Below are 20,372 nucleotides of genomic sequence, written 5' to 3'. Positions count from 1 at the left end.
TTTCCCCTGCCGCTTTAAATCGTGAATTCTGATTGGCTGTCAATTTTTGTCATTTATCTACGGAAGCCCTGAACTACGGAAGCCCTTAACTACGGAAGCCCTGAACGGCCATGGATAATATTTTTTTTCTGTGTTGTTATGTCGTGATCACGAGTTAATTTTCTCGTGATCTCAAGATAACGAAAGTTGTTTTCTCGTGATCACGAGAAAATAACTCGTGATCTCGAGATAACAAAAGTTGTTTTCTCGTGATCACGAGTTAATTTTCTCGTGATCTCGAGAAAACAAAAGTTGTTTTGTCGTGATCACGAGTTCATATTTTCTAAGTTACACAACTGCGCCACGAGGTGGCAGTATAGAACCAATTAACTGATGGGGTGCGGTATAGCCTATCCACCATGTGTTGTACTGGTCCAGATTGAACGCGTTATAACAATTGTTAAAGGGGTAGCTATTTTTTGTAAATCATGTAGATTTTCATTGGCAAATATATTTTATTTTATTTGTTGCTTGGTAGTGTTTGGAAACGCTAAAACTTTACATTTTTTCCTGACTATATTTCATCATTGCAACTTTGGCCCTACCCACTGGTGTTAGATGATGACAGAAGTCAGACAGCAGTCTGGTGCTATGAAAGTTGTTATTTTCAACTAGCCTATGTGAATGTCTGAGCATTATTTGTTTGTTCGGTGCATTTCACTTTTGATTCTTTGGTAAATCATTCGCAATTTCGGCGCCGCCTTTGCAAACAGACTTTTACGTTATGGACAGTAATGCCACAACCTTAATTCTAATGCCTAATCTGTGACCAGTGATGTCTGATATAATTATGTAGGCTAAAGTCTGATGTTCTTTGTCTAAATCAAACCAGAGATAAATCAAACCATATGTCATGGTCACTTTCACATGTTTCTCTTTGTAGGATGCTCATCAGAGCAACCTTTCATGCCACGATCTGAATATCAGATCTATAATGCTATAATCAACACTTTTCACAATAAGTTAACCTTGAGGGCTGTAATAGTAAATAATAATAATAATAATAATAATAAATTGTTATACTTTTAATGTTTTATACTTTGTGAAAAACGCAACTCAATCTCTGAAGTTAGGTCAACCTGGATAGCATCACTTGATAAAAACACAATAGATTTTTTTTTCATTGGTTTTTAGATTATTGCCGAAAATAAGCTCTGTGAACAACGAAAGTTCTTACACATTTCATTCATCAAGATAATATTCACAAATTAACACAAATTTATGAATTCTAAAGCCTAAATACAATTGTCAGAAGTCAAAAGCTAAATGTATAGATTATAAATGAACTACACCAGTCCCCATGTCACCATCACTAATTCAAATTCTGACAACATTGAGTCTTTATCTCTATCTTTATCTTTATCAAAATGTGCAATAAAGACAATATGTCTACAAAAGTAATGAGTTGAACAATTTACCTGTTTGACGTGATGCTTTGTAATGAATAATGCCTGAGTTTGAAGCTCAAAAAAGTGCATATCCATCATAAAATTAATCCATACGACTCCAGGGGGTTAATAAATGTCTTCTGTAGCAAAGTGATGGATTTTTATAAGAAAAATACCTATATTTAAAACTTTATAAACGAATCACTGGCTTCCAGCAATGGTATGCGACGCGTACAAGAGAGTGTTCTGGCGGAAAGATCGCTGATTGGCTAAAATGCGTATTTGTTGGTGACAACATGACCAATGCCGGCCAACTCTGCAGTGGGCATGTGTGTTTAGTAAAGAAGGGCTGCCAACTCTCACATTTTCAGAGTAGGCTCATATCAAATGAACAGAATTGATCACCAGCGATCTCCACAAAATGGTTTGGTTTAAACAACTATGACGTATTGTTCTCTTTTAAGATGTTAAAAACTGATCAGAGTTGATTTTAAAACTCTGGTATCATGTTTTTATACATGGATTAGGCATAACATTACGACACTGGTTATGTCTTCATCAAGGCACCTGTTAGTGGGTGGGATATATGAGGCAGCAAGTGTTTTTTAAAGTGGAGGTGTTAGAAGCAGGAAAAATGGGCAAGCATAAGGATTTGAGCAAGTTTGACAAGGGCCAAATTGTGATGGCTAGACGAATTAGTCAGAGCAACTCCAAAACTCCAGCTCTTGTGGGGTGTTCTTGGTCTGCAGTGGTCAGTATCAAAAGTGCTCCAAGGAAGGAATAGTGGTGAACCGGCGACAGGGTCATGGGTGGTCAAGGCTCATTGATGCATGTGGGGAGTAAAATCTAGCCTGTGGTGTTCGATCAAACAGACAAACTACAGTAGCTCAAATTGCTTGAGAAGTTATTGCTGGTTCTGATAGAAAGATGTCAGAATACTCAGTGCATTGCAGTTTGTTGCGTATGGGGCAGCATAGCCGCAGACCAGTCAGGGTGCCCATGCTGACCCGTCCACCACCGAAAGTGCCAATAGTGGGCACATGAGCATCGGAACTGGACCACGGAGCAATGAAAAAAGGTGGCCTTTTACATCATGTGGGTCCTATTGCTTGGCTTACCAGGGAAACACATGGCACCAGGATGCACTATGGGAAAAAGGCAAGTTCGCCGGCAGATCAGACCGTGTTTACCCAGTCTATACTTGAACAGACAAATTTGCAGAAAAAAATTAAAAAATACCCATCTCTGCGATTATCCTAGTAAATATAGTTGGTGATGGCTTAAAGGTCCCATGGCATGGGTTGTTTTATTGTTTTATAATGTGTCTTGGGGTGTACTTATATTGTTAGTATGGTTTTTACATCAAAAAATGTCATAATTTAGAAATCAAAGGCATTTTTTCTATACTGATATTAGCCCTCTGTTTAAAATGCTCTGTTTCAATTGGCGTGTCTGCTGTGAGTCTTGAGTGAAAACCACTGTTGTGATTGGCTGACATCTTTACATTTAAAATGAGATTACGTGCGGAGGGGCGGTTTAGTCAGGCAGAGCTTGAGCAGCTGTCGAGAGAGAGAGAGAGAGAGAGAGAGAGAGAGAGAGAGAGAGAGAGAGAGAGAGAGAGAGAGAGAGAGAGAGAGAGAGAGAGAGAGAGAGAGAGAGAGAGAGAGAGAGAGAGAGAGAGAGAGAGAGAGAGAGAGAGAGAGAGAGAGAGAGAAATGGAGCTGGGGAAAGATTGCTGAGGAAATGTTATGTACCCAGTTTTTGAGAGCGCAAATTTATATTGTTTGTATCTGAGAGCTCTGAATAAACACGAGTGAACTTTGCAATATTATTTCTCTCACAAAATGCTTTCACCACAGCTAACAACAAACACCACGAAGGACACCACGAAATGAATACAGTAAGAGCTTCTGTTGAGCATAATGAGCAGTGTCATTCAAACGTGTGATTGACCAATCTGAACATTATAAAGAGTGTTCTTTGAATGCTCTCTGTAGATTAATCATTTAAATAACAGATTTGTTTCATGCTGCTAACAGAAACGACGTGAAGTTGATGGTTTTAGTCACTGGCTTGATTCACTGATGCATCAAGACGGCCAGCTGCAGGACTGACAGTTTTAAACGATTTAGAAAGAAAGTCTGTGTGAACTTGAATGATTATCTACACATCTGAACTCACTGATCCCAGATCAGGCATTAATGAACAGTGTTACTCACTGTTTGTGGCGCTGCTGTCGAATCCATATGGTAAAGCCTGAGCTGACATCGTGACTGATAAACTGAATCCTTACTCTACTAATTCTCTGGGTGGGCAAAGCAGAGAAAGGGGAGGTAACCTTTCCTGGTATGACGTCATAACAGGAGAATTCAAGATCAGCTCGTCTAGGCTCTCATGCTCTCAAAGGCAGAGAAAGACAGCCAGATCTCGTTTTATAGTGATCAAAATTTCTAGCCACTTAGGGACAACATTCAGGCTAGGGGAACTCATATTAATGTTGAAAAACCTCATAAAATAAATATTTAATGCCATGGGACCTTTAAGTAAACGTAAACAGTAGAGAAAGATGCTTACCGGTATCAGATAGTTGGATCTGTGCATTATGTCTTAAAGTGACAGCAGCCTAATATCTATGCTGTGTTTTTAATGTTAATCAAACAGCAAAGGACAGAATAAAAAAAACATTCCCTTCTCTTTACTGAATTACTAAATTGTAATAAGGATTAATATACGTTTAATTTATCAATGAGTCAGTTAATTTGATAATCGCATCAAATCAGCTGGTACACGGCAATCACACAAGTTTTCGCGTTAAACACAGAGACTGGAGCTTTCAATGTTGCTGCTATAGCTTCACAAACAAAAAATAAAGAAACAATATATGTGCAAATTATTTGTTAAAAGGCTGAGAACAGTAGCCATTCCTTTCAACAAAAACAACCAGAGGGAGAGAGAGGGCGCGCGAGAGAGAAAGAGAGTGTGTATACGTTGTATTTTTGCAGCAGTGAGTTATTGCCTAATAATACTCATAGTCAGATCTAGCCTATGTGACATGGTTGTGCATGATTTGGCAATAGGGAACAGCCATACGCTGGTAAAAATTGGGCCGCCTCCCCAAATTTTTTAAACATGCTTTAAAATTATCGTGAGGTCGGGAGATGCTTCTAACGTTCTCGGCTTGTTTCACATTTCCTCTCACACGCTGCAAGCCATGACCATACGAGCATCCATGTCCACGCAATTTCCCCCGAGAGAAAAAAATTGTCTGCAAATTCGTTCGACAGCAAAAATCCCAATGTGTACGCCCGGCTTTAGGGGCTAGTTGTCTTTAACTGTTTAGAATATATATATATATATATATATATATATATATATATATATATATATATATATATATATATATATATATATATATATATATATATATATATATATATATATATATATATATATATATAATTTTATATTAGTCTTGTGGTTTTAGCTTTGGTATCAAAATTAGATAAAATCTAATGAAATCTAAAATATTGGTTTCATGACCGGTAAAAAATATTTTATGGCTGATACATTTTCTTAAGTCATCAGCCATTGGCAGGCATTCTTGAGGAAAGTTACTTTGAAAAGTAATGCATTAAAATATTGCATTACTCGCTAAAAAAGTAATGTAAGTACTTTTGAGTAAAAGTAAAAGTAATGCAAAAGTAAAATAAGTAAAAGTTATGCTACTTCTGCGTTACTTTTTCTCACCTGGGCTGGGCTGGGATGGACTTGTTTTGTTTTTACAAATGTAAAAAGGTAAGGCAAATGTAAGAACCCTTTCTCACCAAAATTGAAATAATAACACTTACTTCACCAATAAAAACTAAAAATCTAAAGTCATTTTTGCTTATGGTTTAACTGAATTATCAAAGGTCAGCAGCAAGTCAAAAAAATTCAAAAAATACAAAAAAGTAAGACTATAAATGCATAAAAATATTTGTTTTATTTAACATATTTAATTATTGGAGGTTTGCACAGTACTCTGATTTTGTATTTTACTAATTTGTATTCATTTCGAGTAATACTGAATCTTTTTTGTGCAAGTGAGATTAGTGAATAGTCTAGATAGAACTACAAAAACATCATGTTTACACACAGTGCCTCTGCACTTATGACAAGAGAACTGTAAGTCAGTAAATGGGAAAACAAAGTAACTTGCGTTACTTATTTAAAAAAGTAACTCAGATAATTTGTTTTAAATTCTAAAAGTAATGAGTTACTTTACTAGTTACTTAAACAAAGTAATCTGATTATGTAACTTAAGCAACTTGCATTTTTTTATACTCAAATGCATGCACAACAAATGGATATATAATTTTGTTTTACACATTTTTAAAAATTTCTGCTTACTGTTTTGTTAGCATAAATGAAGCAAGATACCGTACATTTTCCATATAGCTTAGTGTACTGTATTAGCTACTTTTGAGTTCATTTTTGAGTAGCGTGCCCACAATTGTGCATTGTAGAGCACATGAATAAATGATAGGGTCCCTTTTTGAAAATGTATTTGCGTAGCCTTTCTTTAAACATAAAAATACTACTAATGATTGCACTATTATTCTACCTTATATCTTGATATATGCACAAATTGTGGTGTTTTCTGAGAAAAAGCATCTCTGGAACATAATGAATATTAAGGGCTTATGCTGATATAAGCATCAAATCCTTCATTTGCCACTTGTGTGTAAATTTACAATTAGGATCTAGCCTTAGTCATCAGTCCGCTTTAGCCAAGCTGCAAGGTCCGTTCCTGTGCACTTTCTAATCAATGTGTAGATTATAGGGATTTGTCTCCATAGGGAACAGGGCTGATGAGGGTACAGTAACCACAGTGAAGGATACAGTAAGGGCATTTAGTCCATTAATCAGGATGCTGCAGACATTTACATGCTGTTGGCCGTCTATGAAAAAAATCCACACTGATGGCATTGGGAAGTGTCCTTTGATGAGAATTACTTTTTGTGCCTGGTAGCAATTGGTAACAGTTTTTCCTCTCATTCCCATGACAAAATAACTGAACACCATTGTAGGACTTAAAATACTTGCATTTTGATGAAAACTGAAGGGCAAATTTCAGGCTGTTCTGTTCAATCTTTTGTCTGTTCAGACTAAGACAAATCAGTAAGAACACAACTTAATCTCAGGTGACGAACTGAAAAGCAGTTATACCAGCTAATTAGCATTAGAACAGCACACTTAATGGAATGAAGTTTCGGAACAACCCATGTGATAGAACACAGCAGACTTGATGAGTCTTCTTTATCTCTCTTAAGCTCTTAGCCCTACCATTCTTCAAAGTGCCTGCCTCAGCATAGAAGAGCTGTGTGGGGCTGAATTTGGTTTTATTGCAGATGTTAAAGGTATAGTTCAAAAATGGTTAAAGGTTAAAGGGTTCACCAAAAAAATAATTCTGTCATTAATTACTTACCCTCACGTCGTTCGACATTTATAAGACTTTTGTTCATCTTTGGAACACAAATGAAGATATTTTTGTTGAAATCCCATGGCTCAGAAATGACAATGTCATTTCCTCTGTCAAGACCCATAAAAGGTCCTAAAGACAACATTAAAATGGCTATCTTACTACAGTGGTTCTACAATAATTTTATTAAGCGACAAGAAAAAAACGGAAAAAAAAAATCTAAATATAGACTTTATTCGACTAATTCTTGTCTTTCATTTGGACCTCTGACGGGAAATCATGAAGCACCACGGCGTATGTGAGACAATATGCGCCGCCATTCTGTTGAATTCTATATTGATTGTGTTGACATATTTCTGAAGACTGTTTGATGTTCACAACGATTCATGTAGTAGGTTCAGAACTGCCTTAATTCTACGTGGCATTGATTCAACAAGGTGCTGAAAGCATTCTTTAGAAATGTTGGACCATATTGATAGGATCGCATCTTGCAGTTAATGGAGATTTGTGGGATGCACATCCAGGGCACGAAGCTCCAGTTCCACCACATCCCATAGATGCTATATTGGGTTAAGATCTGCTGACTGTGGGGGTCATTTTAATACAGTGAACTCATCGTAAAGTTCAAGAAACCAGTTCGAAATGATTCAAGCTTTGTGACATGGTGTATTATCCTGCTGGAAGTAGCCATCAGAGGATGGGTACATGGTGGTCATAAAGGGATGGACAATGTCAAAAACAATGCTCAGGTAGGCCGTGGCATTTAAACAATGTCCAATTGGCACTAAGAGGCCTAAAGAAAACTTCCCCCACACCATTACACCACCACCAGCAGCCTGCACAGTGGTAACAAGTCATCATGGATCCATGTTCTCATTCTGTTTACACCAAATTCTGATTCTACCATTTAAATGTCTCAGCAGAAATCGAGACTCATCAGACCTGGCAACATTTTTCCAGTCTTCAACTGTCCAATTTGGTGAGTTTGTGCAAAAATTAGCCTCTTTTTCCTATTTGTAGTGGAGATAGGTGGTACTCAGTGGGGTCTTCTGCTGTTGTAGATCATCCGCCTCAAAGATGTGCGTGTTGTGGCTTCACAAATGCTTTGCTGCATACCTCGGTTGTAGCAAGTGTTTATTTCAATCAAAGTTGCTCTTCTATCAGCTTGAATCAGTCGGCCCATTCTCCTCTGACCTCGAGCATCAACAAGGCATTTTCTTCCACAGGACTGCCGCAAACTGGATGTTTTTCCCATTCTTTGTAAACCCTAGAAATGGTTGTGCATGAAAATCCCAGTAACTGAGCAGATTGTGAAAAACTCAGACCGGCCCGTCTGGCACCAACAACCATGCCACGCTCCAAATTGCTTAAATCACTTTTCTTTCCCATTCTGACATTCAGTTTGGAGTTCAGGAGATTGTCTTGACCAGGACCACACCCCTAAATGCATTTAAGCAACTGCCATGTGATTGGTTGATTGGATAATTGCATTAATGAGAAATTGAACAGGTGTTCCTAATGAACTTAGGTGAGTATATATATATATATATATATATATATATATATATATATATATATATATATATATATATATATATATATATATATATATATATATATATATATATATATATATATATATATATATATACTAACTTGACATTTATACGGTACTCAATTTTAATAAATAGAACATGAATTACATAAAGTTCAAAATATAATTTAATTTGGATTCTTTATCTTCTTTTAGACACATGAACAAACTTTATACAAAAAAGTATTTGCCTCCTTATTTCAGAACATCACTGCACGCCACATACACTCCTCTAAAACACTTTTTATTGAAAATGATTGAGTACAGTCTTCATCTCATGTAAATAGATAACTCTTCACACTTTTTATTTTCTAATGTGTAGATATTTTTACATTAGCACCAAACTATTGAATGATAGTAATCATCATCATCATGCAACAATCTCAGCTGGCTCAAGGTGTTGGAACGTGTAATAATCCCTATTTTCCACAGAGATGATTCAGGATCATAATCAGTCAGAATCCTATTACATTTGGAATTTGTCATTAGGATGCATCTTCCTTTCTTGTTAATAGATCATGCTGCTGTAATGGACAACAAAGTTAAATGGTGTTGTTTGACTTTTCTCCAGGCGATTGGTTGGACAGACAGAAGAGAGAAATAGTGTGAATGAAAGGCCTCCTTTTCTCATAGCAGTGCGACGGCTGAGCCCTGTTTGAAATGAGGGCCGCAGTTTGATGGCTATCAGTGAGATGGAAAAGCACCGCTGAGCTAGCTTCCCTCTGAGAGTATTAAGAAATAAATTGTGCCTGTCATGTCAATGGGGATAATATTAGTCATGACATTACATTAGCCTGCTGATGAAAATAGAAGCAGACGTACTTTCCAATTCAAACGGAGCACAGGAAAGAGATTCACCCATTTTTATGCATTCATGTATGCTCTATTGTTCCCTCTGCTCTGTTGAATATAATAATCATATGCGCTAATCAATCACAAGGCAAATGGTTATTGAAAAAAATACAGAATTTGATATGACATTGTGTTCTGTAACAGCTGAGGACTTTTTATTAGCAATTTCACAGTTTAAGAAAGCATAAACATTAGTTTAAGCCACCTGAATTATTAACCCTGTAAAGCCTGACACATTATTTTGAAATGGAATGGTTTATTGAACAATATATATGTATTATATATTTTTGTATCATATTCAAACCATATACACATCAGGCTTCTATGGCTCATAAGAATGCATCGAGAGAAAAAAAACGTTGGTAAGATGAAATTCTGACAGATTTTCTGATTAAATATTTCTAACAATATAAAAGTTGTTTACTTTATAAAAATCATTAATGATTTCACAGCAAAAAGATGTGTACCACCACCAGAAGAGGGACGTATTTAGAACTATACTAAAGGCCTTTTACTTTCTAAAATGGTAAGAAAGGAAGTAAGAAAAGACAGAAGGCATGATTGTGGCCAACACACTGTTGGCCAACACAAAAAAAAGTTGCAGCCTGAAATTCATCATCTTGGATATTTAAGACATTTCAATTTAAATTACGTTAAACTGACTTTAAAAAAAGAGTTGAATCTTGTATAACTTTTTTAAAAAAACTTATTTTGATGAGTTAAAACAATGTAAAAACATATGTTATGATAACTTAATGATCATATCATTTTTTAGCAAAGTTCTGATCATGTTGATCATTTATAGACCTTAGAATTTCATGCTTCAAATATGATATTTGAACACTACTAAACATAATTTTTTGGTGTAACAGTCCCTTTTAAAATCTCATCTGAGAGTTGAACTCCTGATCCCATTGCATACAAATGTTAGCAGTATAGAGCCACGTCTGTCAGATTGGAAAGAGCAGCCGGTCTATGTGAAGAGGGGGATTTGCTTTGTAAACTAGATTTAGTTGATTTTCCTTTTGTTTGTTTTTCTCTCTAGGGAGCGATGCTTTGCTCATTAGCTTGAACACATCGCTTGTAATGGAAGCTAATGGTTTATGCATATGGAGAAATCAGCAAGTGCTGCTATGATCTAGTGTGATGTTTGTTTTATGGAAATCAAATTGCAGGATAAATCGAGGTCTTCTTTATGCATAGACACTAAAAGAGCATACAATACGGCTATGTAGCCAACTATTCTATAATTGGAATCATTTCTCTGCATGACAAAATGGTTCATTCAGACAAAACTAGACAGGCCTTTAAAATATTTTGACATGATTAATTAGATACATAAAAACATATGCCCAACCTGAGCAATCAAGGTTTAAGCAACCACACTGACCCAGTGCATCTCTGAAATACTATAAATAACCTCACCAGAGTATTTGTACAAACACCTAAAGCTGCATGAATGGTCCTCTGTGAATTGAAGTATGAAATCTGTAATTAAATATTTAATCAGGGATTCCCAATGCAGAAATATCAGGTATTTTGATGAAGCTTGGCTAAAGCATTGGCTACATCATTAGCTTTTATTGTGCTTTCCTGATAGCGCCACGGTCCTGTTTAATAATCATTATAGGCCATAAAGAGAAATGGTGCAGGGAATGTTTCATTAAGACTGTAATCCCAGGACACCGAAGCGTCAGTCGGTCGGGTGACGACACGCTGCTGTGCTGCTGATACAGCAGGATGTCAGAAAAGTGCCATTTGGCCCCATCCAGAGCTGCTCCAGTGTTTAGCACAAAACATTAAGAGAAAAAAGATCAGGATTTCATCTTAGCAAACCAAACGAATTATCTGGTTTGGAAACAATGTGCTAAAGATCAGCCATTTTCAATAATATTAGAATTTCTGATGAACATCAAACCAAACTCAGAGCTAAAACTATAAGCAGGCCCAGATGGAAACTGAAGGATAATCTGTGGGATTGATGTAAAAATTGCCAAATGTGTTAAATGAAGCTGAATGTACACTACTGGTCGATAAAACAATCAAATTTGACTGAAATGTAATAACCACAAGAGGATGGGAACATGCAGAACTTTTTAAATGATGGAGATTCTGATTATGGAAATTGATATGTGGGCCTGCTCACAAAATGGTTATGTTATGATTTTATTATTAATAAAGCAATTAAATTGGATATTATGAGTATATGGCAGACTGAATAGAGGTAATAAAGAGACATTTTGAACAACCATTCGCTATATCATAAAATAAAGCAAGTCTCCAAACTGAGTCTCCACGAGGATCAAGTCTATCTGCAGGGCGCTGTGATTGGCCGAGATCAGCTATCTTCCCTGAGGGCTACACTTCATACACACACCTTAAGGAGCCGTCTCCCTTCACTGGAGGTGGAAATGAGCCGGACTTAAGATGCTCCTGGTGTCGGTCTCTCAGGACAACTAGGCAGACAGTCTGGGAATAATGTCTGCAGTACTGCAGTGCAAAAGAACACGGCAGCACGGTTTAATGTACTTTATCTAATTAACCCACCAGCTGGATATTATCATTTTATTCAGTCATTTCAGTTTCATTTGCATTGCATAAATAGGACAATAATATATCACTAAAACATTTGTGGGCTAATTTGTTACACTTACCAACTCTAAAGGCTACTATATCAATTCATTGTTGTGCTTTTTGATCTATGTGTTCCCTTTGAGGTAATCTAAATATAGAGGTAATTTAGTGATTGTACTCCTAAATATTGGCCAAAGACCTACTTCTTCCGGCGAGATTCTGAAGTGTGCGTACGGTGGATACTTTACTATCCCATGAAGCCATATGAGAGGATTTATGAATGGAGGTTAAGCAACGTAACTCACACTGGTAGTTCACATGATAATAAACATGGCGAATGTAGCGTCAGTTGCTCAGTGGTTCATGTAGATTGTCTACAAACCGAAAGGTTGGTGGTTCGATCCCCGGTTCCACCTGACCAAGTGTTGAAGTGTCCTTGAGCAAGACACCTAACCCCAGCTGCTCCCGACGAGCTGCATGGCGCCTTACATGCCTGACATCGCCGTCGGTGTATGAATGGGTGAATGTGAGGCAAAAATGTAAAACGCTTTGGATGGCCATAGGGTTAAAAGCGCTATATGAATGCAGTCCATTTTGAATGCGTCCAGATTACATTCAAACTTTTGTAGTGTTTGTGAAGTAATTATTCAAAATAAGTACCTACTCAAGAGAGTATGTGACTTCAGACACAGCCATAGTCTTTCTTTTAAAGGAAAACAGACCAAGAATACTGATAACTCATCCTGAACACCACAGATTTCCCCCCAATCAAACACTGTCTAGGATGGGATACCATTGACTAAAAAATAGGATTATCCATTATCCATTTTAAAAAAGTGGACAAACTCCTTTATACACCACATTCAATCTTTAAATAGAAAACAAAGCTGCACTCATTAAGCCAATTTAAGTGTGTAGGGTTAGGGTTAAGGCCCCCAATCATGTGAAGTTTTTCATTCTTCGTTTAGGAGTAGAAGTTAGAACAGTTCTGACCAGAAAGGTTCCCAAAACATCCTGATAATGTGCTTTCTCTCAGTGACAGGTACAGGCAATATTCATTTAATAATTTAGTGTTTCAGTAAAAGGAAATAAACACATCACACATCCCTAGGCCAGACCCTCAGTCACTCATCAGAAACCAAATACAAACTTTAGAAAACAAGAGGTGGTTCTATTGATTAAATAAAATAATAACTGGAAAGAATCATTATAATAAGGATAAATATGATTTCAGGTTTTGATTATGAATTTAATTAGGATACAGTACAAGCCAAAAGTTTGGACACTTTACTATTTGTAATGTTTTTGAAAGAAGTTTCTTCTGCTCATCAAGCCTGCATTTATTTGATCAAAAATGAAAAAAAAATATTTCATTTTTTATTTCATTTTTTTATATTGTGATATATTACAATTTAAAATATTTGGTTTTCAATTTATTATACTTTAAATTAGCATTTATTTCTGTGACGCAAAGCTAAATTTTCAGGATCGTTACTCCAGTCTTCAGTGTCACATGATCTTTCAGAAATCATCTGCGTAAGTATCGGATCATAGCAACACGGATATGTTTGCATGAAGTCATAATTGCCACGGACCAATGATAGCACAAATAACTTTTCCTGAAAGCGGTTTCAAACTCCAAACAAGGTTCGTTTTGGCATGATTTTGTTCAAAATTATGTCACATTCGTTCTTTAAATTTTGATTTAAGTATATGTGGGCCTTTAGGGCTGTGCCTCTAATTACAGCAGACAAAATAGCAAAAATAATGAATTTGCTGAATAATTAACCTATCTGCCATTGGTCAATCTAACAGAGCCCTGCCCCAAACCATTGGTTAAGTCAGTTTAGCTGGGCTGGTCAGGATTCTCAAACAAACAGCTATGCTTTGAAAGTGCCACAGTGTTTACACTTTCTGGGTAAATAAAATTTCCACTGGATCACTTGTTGTCTCTGAATTTTAAGCTGGGGCAGGAGAAAGCATTTAAACAAAAATGTACACACATTAACTTTAAACTCTCAACATTCTGCAAATTCCCCCAGGAATCCATTAATGTCAGTCAAAGCTGAATGATCTATGATGAAGAGCAGAGGACCTGACGGGCTGGAATCAACTCTGGTAATGTTCACTGACATTTGGACAGAGTAAGTTGATTATCTTCTGGAGCTGCAGTGTCAGCGTTTCTCCATCTAAACACATTTATGGGGTAGAAAGTGAGATAAATAAGTAAAACACAGTAAATAACGGTTTCCATTTCATCTGTCTATGGACTGATTGACAAGAGGCAGAGTATAGTAACAGTGTTTTGGACAATTTGGGAGAAGTTCACTGCTCAGCAACCAAAATGATCAAGAGATTCAAGTGTCTCTTTTCCTCCCTTTAACAAACACTACACAGGTTGTCTCCATCATGATGTCCCCTGAATCCATACAATGGAGAATTGGTGTGTGTGTGTGTGTGTGTGTGGTCCTTTCATGTATCTCTGAAGGCAATCCCCAGTCCACTCAGCCAGCTGTCAAGGTGAGGCAGTTTTACATGTTGAAGCTCCAATGCCCTTGTCCAATTTCACTTTGCAGTGAATCTGGGCTGAACACGCCAATCCTCATATTACCAAACAAATTAAATCAGCGAACTGGGAGGAGAAGAGGAGAGAGATCCTGTCAGACGCACAACAGCCTCTCCTCCCAGCCTGTCAGGAGATCAGGGCACTTCGAGAAGAGCTTGGTTAATTGGTTTAGGACGTGAAGTGTTTCTGACAAGCACCCGAAGACAGAGGAACTGCAGAGAATGATCTCAGGAGGAGCGCTGGGAAAGTTCAGGTAATGAAGCTTATACTTCAGCAGAGGTTCATTTCAGAAAAGCTTTGCAATGTGTAATTTAGCCTCACCAAACAAAATGACACTATGTACCTCTCCAACCAGCCGGTCAATGAAATCAGTGGTTATTGGTTCAGGAAGAATGAATGTTACTGCAAGAAACTCAGATGCTGATACCTTGACTAAATAAGCTAAGGACAGATTATGGACAGGAGTAATGGGGCAAAATGCCCAGGGCCCCTGATTGCCAGGGGCCTTAACCTGAGAGGCCAGATACCAAGAAACAAGCCAACGGAGAGGTTTTATTTACAGGTGATGCACTGTTACCAAGCAAGTCATTTAAAAGAGTACCACATGCTAGTACCGGAAACAGCTGAGCGAATCAAGGACAGATTATGGTCCTTGGGCACGAGCATTTTCGGAGAACCCGTCTTGAAAGACGTTCAAAAAAGACAAAGTTGCACATTGGAAAAGATTCATGATCATCTCTTTTCTATCTATATCAAGGGGGTCCAATCCTGCTCCTAGGAGGCCACCTTCCTGAAGAGTTTCGTCTGAACCATAGTCTTGTGTAGCCAGACCTTCAGACTGATGGCAGAAAGTCTGGACTCTATCGCAGCTTTCCCTGAAGGACCGCCCAAGAGAACATTTGACTGACATGTAACGCAACCAATCACAGTTCGTTTTGTTCCGCGCCAAGTTTAGGGGTGTGAAAATGTAAAGTCGATGTCCCTGTAACAAGTGTGCCACACGAGTCCTGAAAAGTGAAGCCAAAAAGAGTCTCAAATGGAGGTGTGACATTATGATTGACAGCTGAAATTGACAGCTTCTCTGAGTGGCGAAGTAGTAACTGAGGCATCAACGGACATTTTTTGGGGTGTTCAGAGGGAGATTGGAAAATTTAACTTTAATTTTATTTTTTTACTGCAGTCGGCCGGATCGGATGGTGGGCCTGAGCCCAGACATGACCAGCTCATCCTGGACTGTCAGCTGAGCCCGTGTCAATTGGTGTCTCCTTTGAGTTTGCCTCACCGGCACTTCATCCTCAATAAACCCGTCTCCGGCGCGATGACTCCAGTCTTTCAAATATTCATATTCTTGTGTAATCGACACGCCGTCCTAAATAAACCTGTCTATTGCGTGATACCCAGACATTTTGAATATTCTAATCTAATATGATTTCTGACCTGTAAGGTTGCCAGAATAATAATCATAGACTGTTTGATAATAGGCCAGTCTGGTTTCCCCCAAGGTTTATTTTTCTCCATCATGCCCTGATGGAGTTTTGGTTCCTTGCCACTGTCGCCTTTGGCTTGGCTTGCTCAGTTGGGGACACTAAAATTATGATCTAATGTTATTCAACTAAATATACAAATAAAATCAAATAAATTAGGTATTATTTAGTTCTACAACATTGTCGCTATATGATAAATTAAAATAAGCTGATAACATCACTGTTTTCACCAGAACGACTGTACAGCCAAATCTAATTTTGTTGTTTTGTTGTCCTGTTTAACACTGTGAAGCTGCTTTGAAATCGTCATTGTAAAAGCGCTATATAAATAAAGTTGATTTATTGATTGATTGATTCTAGATTTCCATAACTGTTTATTTCACAAAATGTTGATGATTAGGCAGGAGTGTGGGCGGGACCTTGATATCGCGACTCTTTCCCCCACACTTTGAACTAACTACAGTGCAGACTCGAGACCCAAGATGTCAGCGCCACATTTGGACACTGGCTGCTTCACTTACAAGAGAGTCAATGCACTTCGTCCATTTTTTTTTTTTTTTTAAGTATATGCTCTGCAAAAAACAGACCGCCGTGCATCTATAAATCTATAAATAAACTCAAGAAAGTTGTGCAAACTTGTGTTCCATGAGAGTGTTCATCACAGCATTTGTTTCCAGGCGGACAGGAGCCATTAAAACGACGACCGGACATCCCGTAGAATTCAACCAACCAGAAGATGACCTTGAAACTCCTAAAGTGTTTCCCGATAAGTGTGCCATATGCATCAGACGTTCAGCCAATGGTGTGAATGTAACGTCTGAGACTAGTCTGAACTCAGCTAGTCAAGGTCTTCAGGGTTACTAGAAACTCACAGACAGATGTGTTGGAGAGCAGGTTAAGCTGAACTCTGCAGCAATGTGTCCCTCAAGTACAGGATTGGACATCCATGATTTAGCTAGTCCAAAGTTCACCACAGGGCTCTCCTCGTATCTTCAACTCACTATTTAGTTTTTTTTGGACATCTTTCAAAAAAGGTCCTCAAAAGAGCCGTGTGCAAAGCCTATCCTTGATCAGCTCCCAGTACTAGCATGTGGCGCTCCTTCAAATGACTTCTACTTGGTAATGCACCACAGAGCATCACCTTGAAAACTTTTGCCATTAATTTCTAACAGCAGAATATAATGGTTGCTCAACTGTATGAGAATTCTGCTATTCAGCAAAAACAATCCCAATTCAAATCCTGTGTAGAGGCGTTAAATGACATTTTCTTCGGTTCAAGGCACGCACGGTGAGATCGCGGATAAGACTCACACAGGATTCTGTAATTTGTCTAGGGTGTGAAAAAAGAGGTAATGTTTGTGGTTTATAGGTGACATCCTCCGGACACATTTGCTCGTGTCAGCTTAGCGTTTAGTACTATCGTAAGCCTGCAGCTGTCAGCTCATAATGGGAAGCAAGGTCACAATCTGTAAGACACTTCAAAATCCATTTATTTGGATATTTTGATTTCACACTAAATGACTGAAAGGGATATGTAACAGTCTGGTTTTATTCTAAAACAACTGGACTTGCCAAATAACCTTGGGTAAAACCAACTCGGACCAGCTTTTGCTGGAATTAAACCAGACACCATATGAAGACAAGAATGATTAAATAGCTTCACCACAGACATACTGCTTCCATTCTAGTATTTGGCCAATTTTTTTGTCCCAAATTATTCACAAATATCTCTGTAAAAGATGGCGTAATTTCAGTAACAATGCAAAACATGCAGAAAAAAGGCTGTTAGTCTGGCTTTTTATTGTGACCCCATAACTTAACAAAAATGTCAACTTGTTCACATATGCTAAACTTTCCATTATTTAGTCGCTTTAACCATATTTCTTCTTACAATTGACTGTGCTCTCATTCCGGTTTCACTTTGAAAGGTCAAACTGGCGTGATCATAGATGTATATTATGTAGATGCCTCATTTGGCACATACGCCAATGAGGAATCTATCTATCTATCTATCTATCTATCTATCTATCTATCTATCTATCTATCTATCTGTCTGTCTGTCTGTCTGTCTGTCTGTCTGTCTGTCTGTCTGTCTATCTGTCTGTCATCTATCTATCCGTCCGTCCGTCCATCCATCCATCCATCAAGCAGCAGGGTTTTTGTGCATGTTGTCTAAGCAGTTTTTTTTTTTACTCTCAGAGTTTTTATCCATTCACATGCATTATGACTGTCAGACTGCAACGGTTGAAGTTAAAAATCTTCATTTGTTATCTACTGGAAAAAAAACAAAGATACCTACATGTTGGATGCCCTGTGGGTAAGCAGATAAACATCACATTTTCATTTTTGGGTGAACTATCCCTTTAATAACAGAGAAGGAATAATTCTCATTCAACGTCACTCCGAATGTTAGCAGGTACATGAGGTCATCAAGTAAGATTTTCTTCTCTCTCATTGTGCTGCCAGAAGAAATCGTGGTTTGTTTGTCCTCCATGTGTCTGCCAATCACAGCTCTCCCCGAGGGGGCTCCATCAATCAGTTTGCCCACATCCTGCTCCTATCAGTCTAGACATCAACGGGCAATGCAGCAGGGGGTGGGGGTCATGACACATCTCTCACATTCAGAGTTAAATATCGCAGCTCTTTCAAGTTCAGACAATGCAGTTGTACATCAGCCCCCAGGACTGTTTGGTGGCAAAAGACCTCAAAAGGAGGACAAAGATGGGAGTGCATGGTCCCTGGCTGATGTTAGAAAGGGGCTGGAGAGAGATCAGAGGAAGGAGGATAAGCACCTGTGCTGTGCAAGCATACAGGGCGAAGCAATGGTTTATGGGATTGAAGCCAGCACTGACAGCATGTGTAACTCTGAGAAGACGGCGGTCGGTGAGATATACTGACGGGGTGTAATAAAGAAGGAAAAGCAGACTGAGATCTGACCTGACCCGAACGACACCACGGTGTGCTCTCACTCAGGTCCTCTCCTGTACTTCAGACAATCAGAGAGACAAGGTTATTCTTTCTGAAAGCGTCCTTCAATCAACCACCCACAGAGATACACATCACCCCCACAGACAGCACCGTTCTTATGAAAACACCAACACTTTTTCTTGAAAAAGAGCATTTTATTAAAACAAAATGCATATTTACTTTGCAGAGGTAACTATTCATATGTTGGCACAATATTCTGTACCTTTACAAAAGGGGGGAATGTATACAAAAATGCTTTTAGGTGTATCACTGAGACACAAACGCTTTGAGACACTCCTAAAAAGACAAAGTTCAAAAACTTTGAGCTGTAATAACGGATAACTTAATCGTATGTGTTATGTTTAACTAAAATGAGCTAAATATAGAGTTACTCCTGTCTTAAGGCTTAAAAGTCTTCGCCTTTCCAGAGTATTGGGGGAGGGGGGGCAATCTATGGTTTGACAGTAACACATGACGGCTTTAAATTGCACAAACTTGTAGAAAAGTACACAGCAATTAAGGGATGCAATGTCATTTTTACATGTACAAAGGTAAAAAAAAATATATGCCCACATACAATTTTAAATAATGACATACACATAACAACATGCTGAACATTTCTGAGTGTCGATCCATGTAAATTAGATTACTAAATTTAAAAGGCTGCCGTCAGTCGGAGAGAAATGGCAGAGGCGTAAAAGGAGAGCTTGATGGGAGTTGCATAAAATCTGCTGGGATAGCTGCTGCACCCTCTTCCAGTGTGGAAACAGTATTTTCTCAAAGGCTGTCTTGTACCGTCACACTTTTTTTTTTTTTTGCTGACAGTCGCAAGAGTCTCAAAAAAGCACTTTACTAAGCTCATCAGTTTCACAACAGTTTCTTTGTCCAACCAAACGAAGCTGCTTTTAATTGCTGCAGTTATCTCTTACCTGTGAATATAACAGTGAATACTAAAGATCTTAGGTAATATCATGTTCTTTTTTTAAATTACAGTTTGCGCACGTTATGACCCCTTCCAAAGACGTCAACTCAAACCTAGACGTTTTTTTTTTAACATGTGCAGGACAAGTTCATTCACTCTGACATTCTCTTTCACAGTATTGCATTTCTCTGAGATCTGCCAGGATTTCTTTCTTTACACAACCTACAACCAGGGGTGCCAGGCAGGGTCCATGCGGCACAGGTTGTCCAGGCTGTTGGCGGCCGCCACTAGGGTGTTTACTTTACTCTCACCACCCTCAAACTGGGCCAAGTTGTGAAGGCGGGTCATGATGGCTGTCACAGCTTTCTGGACCAGAGACACCAGCTGCTGGCTGTCCATGTTCTCAGGTTGTCCAGCTGGGGACAGAGGCATGGATGTGTCCTCCTGTGTTTTCTTATGCCAAGCGATGATTTCGTCCCGAAGAACTGCTTTCAAGATGCCATCGACCTGATTGAAAGGAGACAC

General features: G+C 38.2%; 1 protein-coding gene across 6 annotated transcripts in view; it reads right to left on the bottom strand.

Moving 5' to 3' along the window:
- Positions 1-19,059: 19,059 nt before the first annotated feature.
- trrap (transformation/transcription domain-associated protein) overlaps positions 19,060-20,372 on the bottom strand; it is a 106,988-nt gene continuing 105,675 nt past the window's right edge. For all 6 annotated transcript variants that reach the window (XM_067430630.1, XM_067430632.1, XM_067430634.1 and 3 more), the window contains one exon: positions 19,060-20,354. In XM_067430630.1, the coding sequence (XP_067286731.1) occupies positions 20,070-20,354 (285 nt within the window). In that variant the 3' untranslated portion in view covers positions 19,060-20,069. The remainder of the gene's footprint in view (positions 20,355-20,372) is intronic.

The sequence above is a fragment of the Pseudorasbora parva genome, chromosome 21, assembly GCF_024679245.1.
Source record: "Pseudorasbora parva isolate DD20220531a chromosome 21, ASM2467924v1, whole genome shotgun sequence".
Classification (NCBI taxonomy): Eukaryota; Metazoa; Chordata; class Actinopteri; order Cypriniformes; family Gobionidae; genus Pseudorasbora; species Pseudorasbora parva.
The sequence above is the reverse complement of the archived record's forward strand: the minus strand, read 5'-3'. Positions and strand labels throughout refer to the sequence as shown.